At 40.8% G+C, this 18,555-nt stretch overlaps 1 protein-coding gene across 1 annotated transcript in view; it reads right to left on the minus strand.

Moving 5' to 3' along the window:
- Positions 1-14,275, minus strand: part of TRPM7 (transient receptor potential cation channel subfamily M member 7) — a 108,658-nt gene extending 94,383 nt beyond the window's left edge. Inside the window, exon 1 of the mRNA XM_005685780.3 lies at positions 13,987-14,275. Coding sequence (XP_005685837.1) covers positions 13,987-13,989 — 3 coding nt within the window. The 5' untranslated portion in view covers positions 13,990-14,275. The remainder of the gene's footprint in view (positions 1-13,986) is intronic.

An 18,555-nucleotide genomic window follows, 5' to 3' on the forward strand; every position in this document is an offset into this window, starting at 1 on the left:
TGCTCTGGCGCCCGGGTGCCACAGATGATGAGCCCACGTGCTGCAACTACCAAAGCCCATGTGCCCTAGAGCCTGTGCTCTGCAACAAGAGAAACCACCACAATGAGAAGCCCGCAACTAGAGAGGAGCCCTTGCTCGCCACAACTGAGGAAAAGCCCTCTCGGCAACAAAGATGCAGCACAGCCAAAAGTAAAGAAATTTTTTTTTTTAATGCAGGGACTTCCCTGGTGGTCCAATGGCTAAAGACTCCGTGTCCCAATGTAGGCGGCCTGGGTTCAATCGCTGGCCAGGAAAACTATAGATTTCCTCACACGTTGCAACTAAAGATTCTCAGTGCTGCAACTAAGACGTGGCATGGCCAAATTAATAAATAAAACTTTAAATTATAAAAATGGGTTTATAATAACAAAAATTATACTGTGATTTATCTTTTAAAGGGTTGTTTCTCTCTTTTAGAAAAACTGGAACTGTGCTGGGGTGGGGGAGAACAGCTCAGTGATTGTACTTACTGCTATATTTTTACTGGTTGTTAAAGCAAGATAAAAGATTTGTTTGGAATTTCTCCCTGTGAGCTTATTTGCAAACAAAAAGGCAGCTCAGTCCTATGATACAGTAATGAAGTCCATCAAAATCAGATTCTAGAACTAAACATTTAAGATATGCAAATAACACACTAAAACAGTGGCAATATACAAGCATGAGAAGCACTCAGATTGCTTCAGTATGAACTGTATGTTTTTTAAAAAACTAAATTATTTGCAATTCATGAGTATAGGCCTAAAGCCTACAGCATGAATGAAAGATGAGTGAAAAGTGAACACAACATGAGCAAATTTATTAATTAACAATACAGCGGACCTTTTTAAGGAGTTCTGTCAAGAGGAAAACACCTTAGGGAGAACTTGAAAATATACGGCTTAGATAAAGGTTAAGAAATGCAATCTTGTACAATTCACATCCCCCTTTTTCGCACCTCTTTTTCTTGACTGGATAACTAGGCAGAAAGCTAGAAAGAACAGAGTAGACTTAAACACTATCAGTCAGTTTTACCTGATGGAACTTATGGAATGCTCCATTCACAACAGTGGGCTTTCCAAGTGGCACTAGTGGCAAAAAACCTGCCTGCCAACGCAGTAGACATAAGAGACGCTGGTTCAGAAGATCCCCTGGAGGAGGACATAGCCAGCCACCCCAGTCTTCTGGCATAGGGTCGCAAAGAGTCGGACACGACTGAGCAACTTGCACTTAGAGAAGTATGGCTATACTCTATATGGGCAATCAGCAAATTTTTTCTATTAAGAGCCAAATGGTAAATATTTTAGGCTTTTTGGACCACTTACTGCCTCTATCACATACTGTTTTGTTTTTCAACCACTAAAAAATATAAGAACCATTCTGAGCTCAGGCCTTGGCCAGAACAGGCCTTGGCCAGAGTTGGTACACATGGCATAGTTTGCCAACCTATGCTCTAAATCTCACAAAAGCTTCCCACAAAAAAATCTCACAATTCCACTGAGCCAATTCAACCTAACAAGTTTATGCCACGTCCTTCAGATTCTTCCCCTGCATTGTTTCTTGGATATTATTAGTGTCCCTTCTACCAGGCCTACAATCCCAGTAGACCCTTGTATTAAGAGTTGCTTTCTAAAGACAGGAAAAACGAGATGGGGCTAGAGAGTTTTAGATGTACATGAACAAAGTTATTTTTTTCTGCAGGAATTTCAATAGAAAAGGCATTAAATAAATAGATGTAAACATGAAAATCTAAACATTACTGAGGAAAAAAATATCTAGTGTTTGGGTACATATACCTAGCTTTCTTCCCCAGAAATGGTCACTTTCAATCAACAACAAACTAAAACACTTGAGTCCCTTCTAGTACTCATTTGGGGCTTCCTGGTGGCTCAGATGGTAAAGAATCTGTCTGCAATGCAGGAGACATGGGTTCAATGCCTGTGTTAGGAAGATGCCCTGGAGAAGAGAATGGCTAATCACTCCAGTATTCTTGCCTGGAGAATTCCATGGACAGAGGAACCTGGCAGGCTACAGTCCATGAGGTGGCAAAGAGTGGGACACAACTGAGTGACTAACACTTTCACTTTCTTTCAGTACTCATTTGTCTATTATGATAAAATATAAAACTACCCAAACAGGAACACTGTTAAATTGCAGGACCTGGTAGAAATGTACTCAGAGTTAGTTTCATTTTATCATTCTTATCAAAAATAATAAACAAACAGCCAGTACTATCTCTTCACAACTTCAAATCTTTCATAGTAGTCTCTGACAAATCCATCCAAAACTTTAGCAAACCCTCTGGCTAAGTCACTTACATGGTGTCACTCTGATGCTCACAAATTTTTATCAAATTTTGTGCCTACAGAGACATACAAAAACATTACCACACTTCAAGACTATCACAGTTTCCCCTACCTTCATTACTCACCAAGTTTATTTCAAGGGTTTGCCACCTCTCCTGTTTGTGTGAACACCAAATGTAAATATATTCTCCCCATACACACCAGTTTTATCATTTATGGCATTCATTGATTACATTAGAGTTTGGCTTCCTATGCCTGACAGTGACATATCCCAGCTGATAATGGCAAATCATTCCCAATAATAGGTTTCTATAATTTTTGAAACTCTTGAGTTTCTGCTCTACCATCAAGTATCCAATAAAATGTGCCCTGGATTATAAATACATATAAAAATTCCTAATTTTATACTTCTTTTGCTAGACTGCATTACTGTATTTTACCAAAAGATGGCACACTACAAACACAAATCTGAAAATTCCTAAACTTAAATGTTCTAGGTAAAGTAAAAACCAACTATAATAACCACAGAATATTAGCAAAAGAGGGAAACGTGATCTTCAGTGGTAAAAGAGATCAGATTCTGGAGTTCAGAATAACCTGTTCATTGTTGGTTATTCTATTAATGCAACCTTAAGTGTCTGAACTTCTGTTTCCTCACCCATAAAATAGAATGACATACCTATTTCACAAAGTTGCTCTGAAGATTATGATCCATGTTTTTAGCAAAATGCCCCACACACAGTCATATTTTAACAACGCTTCAAAATTCAATTATAAATTCTTCCTATTTGTCTCCTAGCAATAAGGGGTATATATGCTACAAATAAGTCTACTAACCACATCCTACTCTTCAAATCAGTACCAGCACATCCTTCTTGACTATATAGTGAAAATTGAGGCGGGGGGGGTGGGGGGGGAAGGACTGCTTTAAAAGTTCTACTTCAAGGTAACACTGAAATTCAATCAATCTATTTTTACAACTAAATACACCCAACAATTCTATATATTAATATTAGAAAGGAGCCTCCAGCTATGGAGCTTCTATTGGATTAAAGCTCTGAAGATAATAACCATAAACTCAGGATCAAAAAAAAAAAAAAATACTTAGCAGCACTGAACAGGCAACCAAAAGCAGGAAGGAATCAGATGAAGTTTGTACTCAGGATAAAGGAACAGTACTGAGTGAGTTTCCTATTTTATGGCTAAGAGAGGCCCCACTGCATACCTACTAAGTAGCTAAAACTCCAATAGAAATTCCATAGTTTTACTGGCTTGAAGAACCAGAATACAAACTTCAAGGTGACAACAGCAGCTGGAAAGTGATGGGAAAAGCCCTGCATAGGACAGAGTCACAAAAAAAGGGAACCCTAAATGCTGCATATTAACACTGCTGAAATCTAGCTGACCCATGAAGCATGCATACATGGGGCAGATTCCAAGCAGGTCAGTTAAGAATAGAGTAACTAACTGAATAGATATTTTTATTGCCCATTGAAGGAGTCAGAGTTTGGAATGTGAGTACAGTCAGGTTAATCAACTACTATCCTAATGTGTTCTGACTGCCATGAAGTGAAAAGTGAAGTGAAGTTGCTCAGTCGTGTCCGACTCTTTGCGACCCCATGGACTGTAGCCCACCAGGCTCCTCCATCCATGGGATTCTCCAGGCAAGAATACTGGAGTGGGTTACCATTTCCTTCTCCAGGGGATATTCCCGACCCAGGGATCGAACCCAGGTCTCCTGCATTGGAGGCAGACACTTTAACCTCTGAGCCACCAGGGAAGCCTGACTGCCATACAAATACCATAAGACTTAACTTCGGTTTCAACAACCAAAATTCATTTTCTCCAAGTTCTAGAAACTGGAATCCAAGATCAAGGGGCCAGTAAGGTCTGTGTCTGAGAGCCCCTCCCTGGATTGCAGACAGCTGTCTTTTCACTGTGTCCTCACAAGGTGGGGATAGGGAGCAAGCTCTCTGGTCTCTGTATAATGACCCCACCTTCATGACTCCTCTAATTCTAACTACTTTCCCAAAGCCCCGTCTTTAAATAACATCAACACTGAGTTTTGGGAAGACACAAACATTCCATCAGTAGCAACTACTTTAAAAGAGAAAATCAATAATCTTCAGAGGACTAAAACAGAACTCACAGTCTCTCCAAGATAACATTCACAACATCTATGATATAATCAAAAATTACTAGATGTAAGAAGAAACAGGAAAATGTGACCCATATTTCAAAGAAAAGCCAATCAAATGAAAAGGAAGCTTGCCTACTAATAAACTGCAATAGCTTACAAAAGTTAAATGACACTGCAGATCTAGAAATTCTGAGTTCTGCGGTAATTTTGTACACTGGACAACATGTCCGTCAGCAAAGGCATAATGACAAAGAAAACTTAAGGCTAGCTTGAAGCAAAATGTTGAAAATGGCTGGCATTCTTTGATTTCCTCTGTAGGAGACCTGGCACTCAGGCCCCTACTCTACAGAGTTCTGCTCTTTTGCTTAAAAGGCTGCCAATCACTTAACTAATTAGATATTATTGATAATTCAGATGTGAACTCTCCGAACAGGTTTTAAAGACACTGCTGAAAAGCTTCTGTGGAGTAATAAATAGTTGGTAAAGTTTTACAAATTAAAAAATAAAATTTGGTTAATTGTTTTCAATATAAAATTATAAGTTTTTTTAAAAACTGTTTTTGTCATTTTAGTGACTACTTTTCTAGTCTGCTCCAATAAACTGTTAGACTTTTGCCAAAAATAAATAAAAAGAATCAGATTCATACCATGACTGTGTCTGCAAAGAGAGTCCAACTTCTATATTTAATCTTATTTTCTGTTGGTTTTGCTGCCCTGCTGACCTCATGGAGATTGCTACCCTGCCTGCTTACCACTACAGTACTGCTCCAATTTAAAAGATAGAAAATGTCTGGTAAAGGTAAGTATGAGCAGTTGCCACTGTGCCATTCCATGGAGTCCAACATATTAAGTAACTGAAGATAAGACACTGAGTCTAAAAAGTGACCAACTTTAATTTAGCTCAAACAGCAGTAATTTATTTCTCGGGTATTCTAAATAAAGTCTAACTTAGAACAATTTATCATTTTACCATAAAGAATTTTTATTAAAATGAAAAAGGATCAAAACTTATTGTTTTATGAGAAAAAGGATGATACATATGTTGGCAAAAAATTTCGTCTCTTATACAAAGTCAGGAAATGTTACGGAGACACCTAAGATTACTAAAAAATCCAAATAAATACACTGACAAAAAAGACAAACAGAAAAATGGAATAAATCACTTGGAAACAGAAACTCGCACTTAAGAAAACTTGGTGAGTGCTAGAGAGAGCAATGGGCTTCCCTGATGGCTCAGAGAGTAAAGCGTCTGTCTGCAATTCAGGAGACTTGGGTTTGATCCCTGGGTTGGGAAGATCCCCTGGAGGAGGAAATGGCAATCCACACCAGTATTCTTACCTGGTGAATCCCAAGGACAGAGGAGCCTGGTAGGCTACAGTCCATGGGGTTGCAAAGAGTTGGACACGACCCAGCAATTTCAGAGAGAGCAATACAAATCAGGAGACAGTATGATTATTATATGTATACATTACACTAGAATCCAAAATGAATACTAGATGGGTTAAGTCATAATGTGAAAAAGCAAAACTTTACAACTTCTACCAAAAATAAAAATAAATAGCTTTATGACTTCAATATAAGAGAAAGTTCGGGCTATAATGAAAATACTGATAACTTATTACACTAAAAACCAATATACATCAACAATCTAAAAATAAGTAAATAGTCCACTGTTAACAAAATAAAAACTTAAAAAGTTAGAGACTGGAGAAGATATTTGTAGCTCATAAAACAAAAAAACAACAAAAAATACTGTCCAGACTACATACAGAACTTCTACGAGTAAATAAAGAAGAAAAATAAAATTCATTCGAAAACTGAGCAAATGGAATTCACCAGAAGGAAAGAAACCATAGCCAGAAACTTTTAACCTGAAATGACACACATTATTCATGGCCAGGGACATGCAAATTAGAACAATGAGGAACTACTTTACATTCATGGGTTGGGCAAAATAGAAGAACCTAAGCAATTAAATGCTGGCAAAGATGTTGGAAAAAGAAAGGGAATTTTTACACAGTTCTAGAGGGAGTGGAAACTGCACAACTACTTTAGTCAACACTCCAGTAATACCTACAAAGGTGAAGATGCACCTACCCCATGACCCAGCAACTCCATTTATATACTTCCTAGAAAAATTCTCATGATATACACAAGAATGTTACATCATTAATAAAAAACTGGAAACAACTTAAATGCCCAGTAACAGTAAAATGGATAACATACAGTATATTCCTACAGTGGAATAATATATAGCAGCTCAAAGGGATAAACTAAACCTTACATGTATCAACATGACAATCTCCAAAACCTAATTTCATTAAAATGAAAAAAAAAAAAAACCAATAAGCTATAAGGATATATTGTGCAGCACAGGGACTATATCCTGTATTTTATAATAACTTTAAACGCAGTATAATGTATAAAAATATTGAATCACTGTTGTACATCTGAAACTAGTACAATATTTCAAATCAGCTATGGCACCCACTCCAGTACTCATGCCTGGAAAATCCCATGGACGGAGAAGCCTGGTGGGCTGCAGTCCATGGGGTCGCTAAGAGTCGGACATGACTGAGCGACTTCCCTTTGACTTTTCACTTTCATGCATTGGAGAAGGAAATGGCAACCCACTCCAGTGTTCTTGCCTGGAGAATCTCAGGGATGGCAGAGCCTGGTGGGCTGCCGTCTATAGGGTCGCACAGAGTTGGACACGACTGAAGCGACTTAGCAGCATACTTCAATGAAAAACCAAGATCCATAAAAAGATGTACATAATTCTATATATACCAAACTTAGGAACACCAAAGGACCAGAACATAGTATATATACTCTATGTAGCAACACTACAAAAGCATCCAAAGGCATACTCCAGTATGCTTGCCTGAAGAATTCCATGGACAGAGGAGCCTGGTGGGCGACAGCCCATGAGGTCACAGAGTCAGGCACAACACTTTCACTTTTTCAAAGCACTTAGAACAATGACAGCTAAATGCTAATATTAGTCCCTTAGTCATGTCTGACTCTTTGTGACACCATGGACTGTAGCCCACCAGGCATCTCTGTCCATGGGATTCTCTAGCCAAGGATACTGGAGTGGGTTGCCATTTCCTTCTCCAAAATGCTAATATGCTAATACATGTTAGCTAATATTGTGAAAATTTGTCTAAAGCCTATCACACAGGTTTTTTAGTCAGGAGTACCTTCTGGGTAGAGTATCTTCCAGGTACTGAGAATGTGAAAGAAAGTGAAAGTGGCTCAGTCGTGTCCAGCTCCTTGTGATCCCATAGACTATACACTCCATGGAAAATTCCAGGCCAGAATACTGGAGTGGGTAGCCTTTCCCTTCTCCAAGGGATCTTCCCAACCCAGGGATCAGTCCTAGGTCTCCCACATTGCAGGCAGATTCTTTTCCAGCTAAGCCACAAGGGAAGCCCAAGAATACTGGAGTGGGTAGCCTATCTCTTTTTCAGAGGATCTTTCCAACCCAGGAATCAAACCGGGGTCTCCTGCATTACAGGCAGATTCTTTACTAAAGGAAGCCCTTCCAGGTATTGGGTATGGTGAAATACTCAAAAGCAAGGAAGACCTGGTTCACATACTAAAGGGTAATTCACAGTCCTGTTTTTCTATTCTAGTGAATGTTTCTCCAGTCTCCTCCTTGCAGTAGCAGTCTGCTTCCCAGATAACTTCTATCATTTCTAGTGTGCTACCGAACTGTCAGAGGAAAGTAGGTAAGTAAGCCTATTAAATTTCACTTTGCACATATTTTTCAACCAGTGAACTCTGGGCTCAAGGTTGCCATATTTCTGATAATGGCTTGGCTCAAAATCTTTTTTTCCCTTCTATGAGGAGTTGGGCTTCCAAAGGTTGAAGTTTCCAGAAGTGTGGTAGCTGGGATAGTTGAGGTGTTACGAACATGTTTTCATGACACAAGGAAGGACAAACAGTTTAATCCGAATACTGCTCCTGGAGTCAAGTAGAAAAAAGATTATCATCTGCCTTTCACAGACACAGTAACAGTGATGCTCGTAAAAGAGTGTGACTTGGCAAAAAATGCTTCAGTGAATAGGCATGTCTATCAGTTTCAAAGAACTGCTTACCTCCATATCTAAAATTTCTTTAACAGGGTTCTAAAACCTTTAAATGGTCAGGAAACTAAACACATGTTCCCCCAAAAGATTCAGAATAATTTTCTAAATCCAAGGTGAACCAAACCAAAGGGTGAACAAAATATATAAATGTATGAACTTAAACCAAATGAAACCAATTGTTTTTATAAAGACAAACTAGAAGAGGTCCAATTCTCCAAGTCACAGTTTTTACCAATATTCAAACTAATCTAATAATTTGCAAAGTACACTATAAAAGTGACACACTTCTAAGTTTTTTTTTTAATACTAACTCACATAAATGACTCAGTTCAAATTCCCACAGACAGCCAAAAGTTGCTCATATTCTAAACAAATCTCAGCCACTCTGAAGTTTGTCTCCAGGCATCAAAGTTAAAACAGGCATTTAAAAAGCTGTTACCCACCCCCCAAAAAAACTGTACAATTTAATCACATGCTGAAAGGTTTCCCCCATCACCCCTGCCAAAAAGGAGAAAGAGAAATCCAGAATGAAATAACTAAGCAATGGCAATAATCATCAACTGCTACTATTATGTGAACATATGATGGGAAACTTCACGATTAAAAGATCAGGCAGCTGACAACAGCAACCCACTAGATAATCTTTAACACCCCAAAGAGAAAAACCGCCACAGTATGTACTTATTAATGTAATTCAATACAAAGTACTTCACTACCTGTTAAGTAGTCTTACCAAAAATCGAACAAGAATCTAAGAGTCTTAAGATCAACCACGAGTTCACAGGAAATACAGAAGAGAAAGGAACATGCTACATGATGCCACACGGATACATGCAACAAAATCCCAACTGTGAGAAATTCTGCAGGGCAAAGGAAATGCATTCCCCCTTCACCCTCATTAAATGGTAAATCACAAGACTGGAAAAAAAGCAGTTGGCAGGGAGACACAGAGACTGACAATCATTTATCAAACCAAATGCTATGTAGACTTCTTTGGACCCTGATTCAAACAAATCAATTGCGGAAAAAAAATAAGAATTAAGGCAATATGCTGAATATTTAATGATATTAAAGAATTATTAATTTTGAGTGTGCTAATAGTACTGTAAGAGATTCCTAGGAAGTGCAGTGGTAAAGAACCCGCCTGCCAACGCAGGAGATGCAAGAGACTCAGGTTTGATCCCTGGATTGGGAAGATCCCTGCAGATAGGAAATGGCAACCCACTCCAGTATTCTTGCCTGCAAAAACCCATGGACCACGAGCCTAGTGGGATACAGTCCATGGGGAAGCTAAGAATCGAACACGACTGAGCACAACAGTACTGTGGATTTACAGATGAACATAATGAAGTATTTAAAGACCGAACATGTCTGTGATTTGTTTTTAAATTATCCAGTTGATGGAGAATGAGAGAGTTAATAGAAGAAACAATATTCACATGTTTCAAACTGTTGAAACGGGTCATGGGTATATGGTGATTCATTTTACTATTACACCTTTATATGTTTCAAATTTCCCACATTAGAATGTTAAAGAAAGAGAATGTCAGAGCACTGTATCAAAAATATCTATGACTGGCAAAACTCTCAAAATTAAATCTTAAGAGGTTTTTGCATCAATAGATCTTCATTTAAAAATCAAAATCAAAAATACACATTTTAAGTACTGCCTTTAAACATTACATTGTGCACGTATTAAAATAATGACTTCAGCTATTTCACGTTTTCATTTTATGTCTGGTCCTTACTACTGACATGTGCTGACACATACACAAACACCCTTCCCTGAAGGAACCAAGTTCTGAATATTCTAACTCCTACTAAACACCTCAGTTGGTTCCTTCTTTCCATCTTCTTTATTTCAAGTCCTAAATATTTTGCTCAGAATGTTGCTAAAGACTTCTTATGATCTGTTTTTAGTTTAAACACACAGCAATTCACCTTCCATACTGTTCCTTCAGTGGATCCTTAATCTCCAGAATAAAATCAAGACTTCTCTTCCTGACATACCTTGTCCCCAGAAAACTGGTCCCTGCCTATCTTCATAACACTCGCACTAGTACACTGTATCATCTCATACTCTACTCATTCTAAACTATGTACAGCACTTGTATAATAGATCTCAGATGAACTATGGATGCTTCTTCTCTTCTAAAGCTCAGTTCCCTTAAACTAAAACCACCAATTCTACATCTCTTCTACTTCCAGGTTAATTAATTACTATTGCCTCTTCTCAGGTGGTCCTACTGGTAAAGAACCTGTCAGCCAATGCAGATGTGAGACACTGGTTTGACCGCTGGGTAAGGAAGATCCCCTGGATGAGGGCATGGCAACCCACTCCAGTATTCTTGCCTGGAAAATCCCATGGAAAGAGGAGTCTGGCAGGTTACAGTCTAGGGGGTTACAAAAAGTTGGACACAACTGAAGCAACTTAGCACACACGGTACAAGACTCACCTTTAATATCAGCTCCTTTGCAAGCTTACCCAGACTTCCTTTTCTGTCTGATTACCCTATACTTTCACAGTAATCTACGCAATAATCAAACCAGTCAATTCTAAAGGAAATCAGTCCTGAATATTCATTGGAAGGACTGATGCTGAAGCTGAACCTCGAATACTTTGGCCTCCTGATGTGAAGAACTGACTCATTGGAAAAGACCCTGATGCTGGGAAAGACTGAAGGCAGGAGGAGAAAGGGAGGACAGGATGAGATGGTTGGATGGCATCACCAACTCAATGGACATGCGTTTGAGCACGCGCTGGGAGTTGGTGATGGACAGGGAAGCCTGGTGTGTCACAGTCCATGGGATAGCAAAGGGTCAGACATGGTTGAACGACTGAACTGAACTCTTGCTTCTTTGCATATCTATACTGCCCTTCAAGACAGAGTATCATAGAATCTGCAACACAGTAGACACTTAACTATTTGTTTTGTGAAGTAATGTAGGCATCTTCCTTTGACAACAGACAGGTAGTTAGTTCTTACATAAATAACCAGAATGTAGGTGGTTTGAAAGTAGGAAACTTGTCTATCACATCTCTGCCACTCCAGTGCTGGTGAGTGCTGCGTGCTAAGTCATTTTAAGTCATGTCCGACTCTGTACTTAGAATATAGTAAATATCAAGTGTTAACCAAATGAATAAAACAAATACTTCTAAGAGCCATAGCTTTTAATTCTGTAAGAAATTTTATTCCATGCCAGTTTAACTTGTATTTCTTGGTATTTTTTTGTTTTGTGGTCATTTGGCTGATTAGTTTCAAAGCAGTGCAGAACATTCTTGTACACTTTCTCTTAGTGTCAAAGAAGAAAATGACTACCAGAAACATAAGTCTTAAACAGATTTTACAGTAGGAATTATAACTACAACATACTTAGGGAAACTTTCAGGGCACAATGTTGACTTTAAAGTTTAGGAGGATCAACAAATTATCATTATTGGAGAACCTCAGTCTTAGGTTATCCTAAGGTTTCACTACAATTGGAAATTGTAGGCAAAATCACAGGACTCAACAGCAGTCAGGACCCAAGAAACATAAAAAATAAAACCAGATTCTTCTTGTCAAATTTTAAAGTGAGAATTTCTCCCTGTAGAAACAATAATGTTGTATACAAACATGTTGTCTGGGAGAGTGCATTTGCTATATACACATATATAAAAGGACAAAGTGGAAACACAGCAAACACAAGAAAAACTCAGACCACATCTTAAATTTTGAAAGCTGCATTTCAATGTATGTAAACAGCAAGACATTAAGAGGCTGGACTTAAGAACAGCACCTGAGGTAGACTAAGAAATTGACTTTTACTAGAAAGTCACTAGAAATAAAGTCATCTGGTTGCTTTAACAAAACAGTAGGAAGCGATGGTTTTGAAGATGATGAATCACCTTCATTTCCATTTTCTAATGTATCTAAATTTTTTCTGAATACTTAAATGGTATGTTCAATGTATGCCATTTACCATCTAAGAAAATGAGAAACATCACTGAAGAGTCAGTATTAATGCCTTGCTGTTTTTTTTTAATAAAAACCACTTTGATTCAACCCCCCCACCGAAAAAAAAAAAAAGCTTCCCTTAAAATCCACTTAACTAATAAATGTTAAAGTTTAGTGTTGGTAGATGAACTTAAATCCTCTTTAAAAATTATGAAAAAAGGTAAATTTTTTATTGACTTTACATTTACCCAAAAAGGTGGAAAATAATGGAAAGATGCACTATTTAGTCAAAGCATAACTATATTCGTGGTTTCAGTTTTGTGTGGCATTTAAATTAGTTTCTAGAGAAAAGTATGCCTGCAAGACTCCGGCAGAGGGAGAGTTGTTCGCCTGACGCCTATCTAGTTCAAGTACTGACCAGGAACACCTACCCGCTCTTTCAAGCCCCTGATTCAAATGACTTTTTTTGTAAGAAATTTTCTAATTTATTCCTGGCCTTAACAAAAACTTCTATCAAAAAGCTGCAATGCGCCGCATCCCTCTCTGCACCTTTGGTTTAAAACACGACCAACCCTTCTCTACGGCAACGAAGGAGATGGTTAGACACAAACCCAGACAACGCATCGCCTCGCGTACCTACAGCAGCGCCCCAATAAAACCCTTATTGTTTTAGTCAGTCAGTCGTGTCGCACTCTTTGCGATCCTATAAACTGTAGCCCCCCAAGCTCCTCTGTCCATGGGATTTCCCAGGCAAGACTACTCGAGTGGGTTGCCATTTCCTCCTCCAGGGGATCTTCCCGACCCCAAGGATCGAACCCGCGTCTCCTGCGTTGGCAAGCGGATTCTTTACCACTGAGCCACCCGGGAAGCCCAATAAAAACAATTATTGCTAAAGAAAATTCCAAATCAGAGCTAGCGTCAATATCATCAAATCCCTCCTCTTTGGCTCTAAAAGAAAATGTACCTGTGGAGTACTCGTTGCGCAGCCAACAAGGCATAGTTCCAAACCCGTATCCTCTATCCCTTTTTTGTTCCCTTCTCAGCCCTCCCTCCCCTTCCTTGCGGAACTTGAGCAGAGCATTTGGCTCCCTTATCAGCCAGCAACAAGCGCCAGGAGGAACGCGCTCCCGGGAGATGCGGAGCTTGGAGGCTGAGCGCTGCGTCTGGGGCGCTGCGGCCGCTCAGCTCTGCCAGGTCCTCCCCGGCTCGCGCCTCTGCCGCCTCGAGGGGCCTTACCCGGGGCCCGGGCTCCGCTCAGGGGATTCCCGCGACAAGCTGTGGCGCCAGATTTGCTACCTGCTTCCTGCCCCTCACCCGCTAAAAGAACCGCACTCCCGTCCCGTCAGGGCAAGTCCGGAAGCCTCAACGCAAAATCCGAGATCTTTCGCCCCAGGAAGAGCAGCTCCGCTCACACACTTGCCAGCCGAGTCCTCCTGCTTCCCTGATCGCAACCCCCGGGCCATTCCCCCACAGGGGCCTGACTGGGTCCAGTACCATTCTCCTCACGGGGCGGACTCCGGAAGGGCAGCAACTCCACCTCCTCCTCCTCCGCGGCCTGTAGCCATCTATCGGGAAGCGTCTCCGGAGGCGGCAGCAGAGGCCGCCGGACAAGGACAGCCCAGGGAAACCTTCTCAGAACTAACTCAGCTCCGGCGCTAGCAGCAGAAACCGAGTCTTTCATAATTGTGCGACCAACTCCTCCGGGTGACTGGCCACAGGGACGCGCCCGCGCCCGCCTCCGCCGGCGACGGGGCTGGAGACAGACCACGTGAGGGGCGCGTCATGTGCGTCGCCGCCCGCCGGGCGGGTCACGTGGAGGGCGCGCGTTCCCTCGTTTCCAGGCCGCGTCTCAGCGCGCCGCGCGCGCACGCGCCGGGCACGAGCGCCCTGCCCCCACCGCCCGCGTTAGCGGAGTTGGGTAGGTTGTTCTCCCCAGGTCTGCGTGGGCTACGTAGGCCGGACTTCTACAAACGTCTACCTCAGCTTGGGGAGTGGAACTTAAGGAAGCGATAGCTGAGGGTTAAGGTTCCAGATCTCTGGGACCCTGGCGGGAGTTGCGACGTGGTCTCATCTCTGCTTACTCGGCCTGGCCTCTTTCTGCATTCTGAGCAGCTTTCCCTAGCCCTTTGGCTGTGCCTCAGCTAGGGTGGAGGCCTTAGAAGTGACTCTCTCCTCGTCCAAAATGCAAAATTGTCTTACCCCAAATCATGTTCTTCCTCTAGCTTCCTCCGTTTCTGCCAGCAAAAATTCTTCTGTCTTTAACTGTGGGTACTAGCCTTTCCTTCCTCAGAAAGCACCCACAGGCACGCATACACCACACACCTAAACCAGAGAGTGCAAGTTTTCTTTCTTTCTTTTGCTCTTGGTAAAGCGTCTGTCTACAATGTGGGAGACCTGGGTTCGATCCCTGGGTCGGGAAGATTCCCTGGAGAAGGAAATGGCAACCTGCTCCAGTACTCTTGCCTAGAAAATCCCATGGACGGAGGAGCCTGGTGTCCATGGGGCCGCAAAGAGTCGGACACGACTGAGCGACTTCACCTTCACCTTTGCTCTTGCACCAGCCCAGGTTTGAAAATTAGGGATAATTTATGAAATGTTGCTTTTCATACTCCAGAAAAGCGTCAGGAGTTCCTCTGTCTGATCCTGTGTGATGTGATTTTGTTAAATCTTTTAAAAACTGCTTTCTTGAGGAATAATTGACCTACAGCAACCTATGCGTAGTAAAATATACAATTTGACAAGTGTTGACATACTGATATATCCAGGATAGCATCACACTGAAGACTGTGAACGTATTCATTACCCCCAAATTTTCTTCCACTCTTTTTAATTCCTCCATCTTGTCCCTCCCCATCACCGCCTCTTAAGTGAAAGGCAGTCAGTCAGTCGTGTGTTTGCGAACCCGTGAACTATACTGTCCGTGGAATTCTCCAGGCCATAATACTGGAATGGGTAGCCTTTCCCTCTCTGCAGGGGATCTTCCCGAACCAGGAATGGAACTGGGGTCTCCTGCATTGCAGGCCAATTCTTTACCACCTTAGCCACTGGGGAAGCCCTCTTAACAACTACTAAGGTGCTTTCAGTCACTATAGATCAATTTGCACATTCTAGTGCTCAGTCACTAAATCGTGTCCGACTATTTGTGAGCCCATGGAGGACAGTAGCCCACCAGGCTCTTTTGCCCATGGGATTCTCCAGGCAATAATACTGAAGTGGGTTGCTGTGCCCTTGTCCAGGGGATCTTCCTCACCACCCAGGGATCCAACCTTGCATCTTTTGTATCTCTGGTGTTAGCATGCAGGTTCTTTACCACTTGGGCTTCCCTTGGGGCTCAGCTGGTAAAAAATCCGCCTGCAATACAGGAGACCCAGGATTGATCCCTGGGTTTGGAAGATTCCCTGGAGAAGGGAGAGCCTACACACTCCAGTATTCTGGCCTGGAGTATTCCATGGACTGTATAGTCCATTGGGTCTCAAAGAGCCAGGCACAACTGAGCGACTTTCAATTCTTTACCTGTAGCGCCACCTGGGAAGCCCTTCTCCAGCATAGAGTTTTATGTAATGAAATTATGCCCTATGTACTTTTGAGGGACAAGGGGAATCTGGCTTTTAGCCAGCATAGCTATAACTTTCTATTCACTGAAGTAGAATATTCTTTTCTTAAATATTTTTAAAAATGTATTTATTTCTTTGACTGTACCAGGTCTTAGTTGCGGCATGTGGAAACTTAAGTTGCAGTATGCAGGATCTTTAGTTGTGGCATGTGAACTGTTAGTTGCAGTGTGTGATCTGTTAGTTGCAGCACATGAGATCTAGTTCCCCAAAGAAAACTGGAATTGGGCACACCTGCATTGGGACCTTGGAGTCTTAGCCACTGGACCACCAGGGAAGTCCCTGAAGTAGGCACTTCTCTTCAAAAATTGATCCACCCATTGTTTTTCCTAACAGGCTTTCGCTATACTTGTGAACAAGCTTTAAGTACAAATGTAGCCTGGAGATATTTCAAGTTCCATTCCAGATTGCTGCAATAAAGTGAATATTGCAATAATCTGTGTCATACAATTTTTTTGGTATCCAGAGCATATAAAAGATGTATTTACCCTATACTATGATCTATTAAGTATACAGTAGCATTATGTCTTTAAAAAGCACATACTTTAAAAATACTTTATTCCTTAAAAAATATTAAGCATCTGACAATCTGACAACACAGTGTTGCCACAAACCTTCAATTTGTTAAAAAAAAAAAACAGTATTTTTAAAGTGCAATAAAACAAGGTATGCCTTATCATGTAGAAAAAGAAAGTACAAAGTGTTAGTAGCTCAGTTGTATCTGACTCTTTGTGACCCCATGGTCTATCCATGGGATTCTGTAGGGAAGAATACTGGAGTGGTTGCCATTCCCTTCTCCAGGGGATCTTTCTGACCCAGGGATCAAATCGAAGTCTCCTGTATTGCAGGCAGATTCTTAACCATCTGAGATACCTTATTGTGTGGGACCAAAGTTAAAAAAATGTTTTAAAACATGTCATATCCATGCTACTAGATTGTCAGCCTCTTGGGGAAGGGATCTAAACGCTTATCATCTAGATCTCAGCAGGGCCTATATACTTCCTACCTTTGGGGAGTTTATAATCTGAAAAGTGGAAACAAAGCAGAAAATCAAAAAAACAGAATGTTTTGTTCTCCGTGGTCTTTGTATCTCTGGCCTTTTTGTACACCAAAGTCCCCTTGCTTGGCTGGTGTAGAAAGTTTGTCTAAGACTGTGCTCCCAATGCAGGGGGCCCAGGTTCAGTCCTGGTCAGGGAGCTAGATCCCACATGCTGACCATGCCACCACTAAAGATCCTGAGTGCCACAATGAAGATCAAAGACCCTGCATACCACAACTAAGACCTGGCCCAGCCAAGTAAATGAAAAGAATTTTTTTAGAAAAGGAAATAAGAATAGCCCCATGATACTTGATCTCCAAAACTTTTTGGTAAATTGGAACATTTAATCTAGAGTTAGAAATTTTGCCTTCCATATCAGTAAACAACGAATGTTGCCCATGATCAAGCCGTCAGCCACTACCACCTTGTGCTCTGAGGGGAATTCAAGATAGAGAAAGACAGGTACTGGCTCCAGATAGTTAAGATGCAGATCAAAGGAATTACTTCAATGAGCCCAGACTCTGCATCTTCCCATACATAGGATCCTTAACTTTAGATGTCTGTTTTTTGTAATTAGCAGTAATATTATGATGTTCAGTTACTTTTTTTTTTTTTTTTTTTCAGCAAAAACTCCCATATAACCTGACTCCTCCCTTACCTTTTTGGAACAGTTCTCAGAGCTGTCAAAGAGGCTGTTTCCAGGCTATAGTACTCAGTAATGTCCTCAAATAAAATCTAATTCTCAACTTTTATGTTGTGCGCTTTTTTTTCCCAGCCGATACCTTAATTGAACTACTGAAAGTAAATTCTGTAGTTTACAGGTGATCAGACAGCCCTGAAGTTCACATATGCTGACCTTCAATGAGCTGTCAGTTCTGCTAGATGAATTTATTCATTCCCAAAAAAGGTGTTGAATTCCTAAGAATATATCAAGAACAGTCCTATTCAATGTTCAGTGCTGAACAAGATGGAGAAATGCAATATTTCAGAAAAAGTTCATTAAATGCTCTCTTCTAAAAAAAAAAATGCTCTCTTCTCTCACTTCTTTCTTGTAGAGGCTCTGTTTCCATTTTGGTCAATGGCATCTGTATTTTCCACTCTCACTGGATCACATACTCATTCTCCTCCCTACCTTTGCCCAGTTATTTGCAACAATTAAACATTTACTACTATACGCTATTTAAAACATCAAGTGAAGTTCATGACATAAAAAGATGTAAAGGTTTGGTATTGTACCAACTCTTGGATTTTTAGCTTTCAGTCTAGCGCATACATTCTCAACCTCAGAGGGGATGACATCACCTCCTTCAAGGTAGTGAAAATTGCTTCTTGGGGGAGTGGTGAAAAATATTACTTAATGTGTATATGTATATACACATATATATCTAGCACAGATATACACACAGTACATAA

The sequence above is a fragment of the Capra hircus genome, chromosome 10, assembly GCF_001704415.2.
Source record: "Capra hircus breed San Clemente chromosome 10, ASM170441v1, whole genome shotgun sequence".
In the NCBI taxonomy this organism is placed as follows: domain Eukaryota; kingdom Metazoa; phylum Chordata; class Mammalia; order Artiodactyla; family Bovidae; genus Capra; species Capra hircus.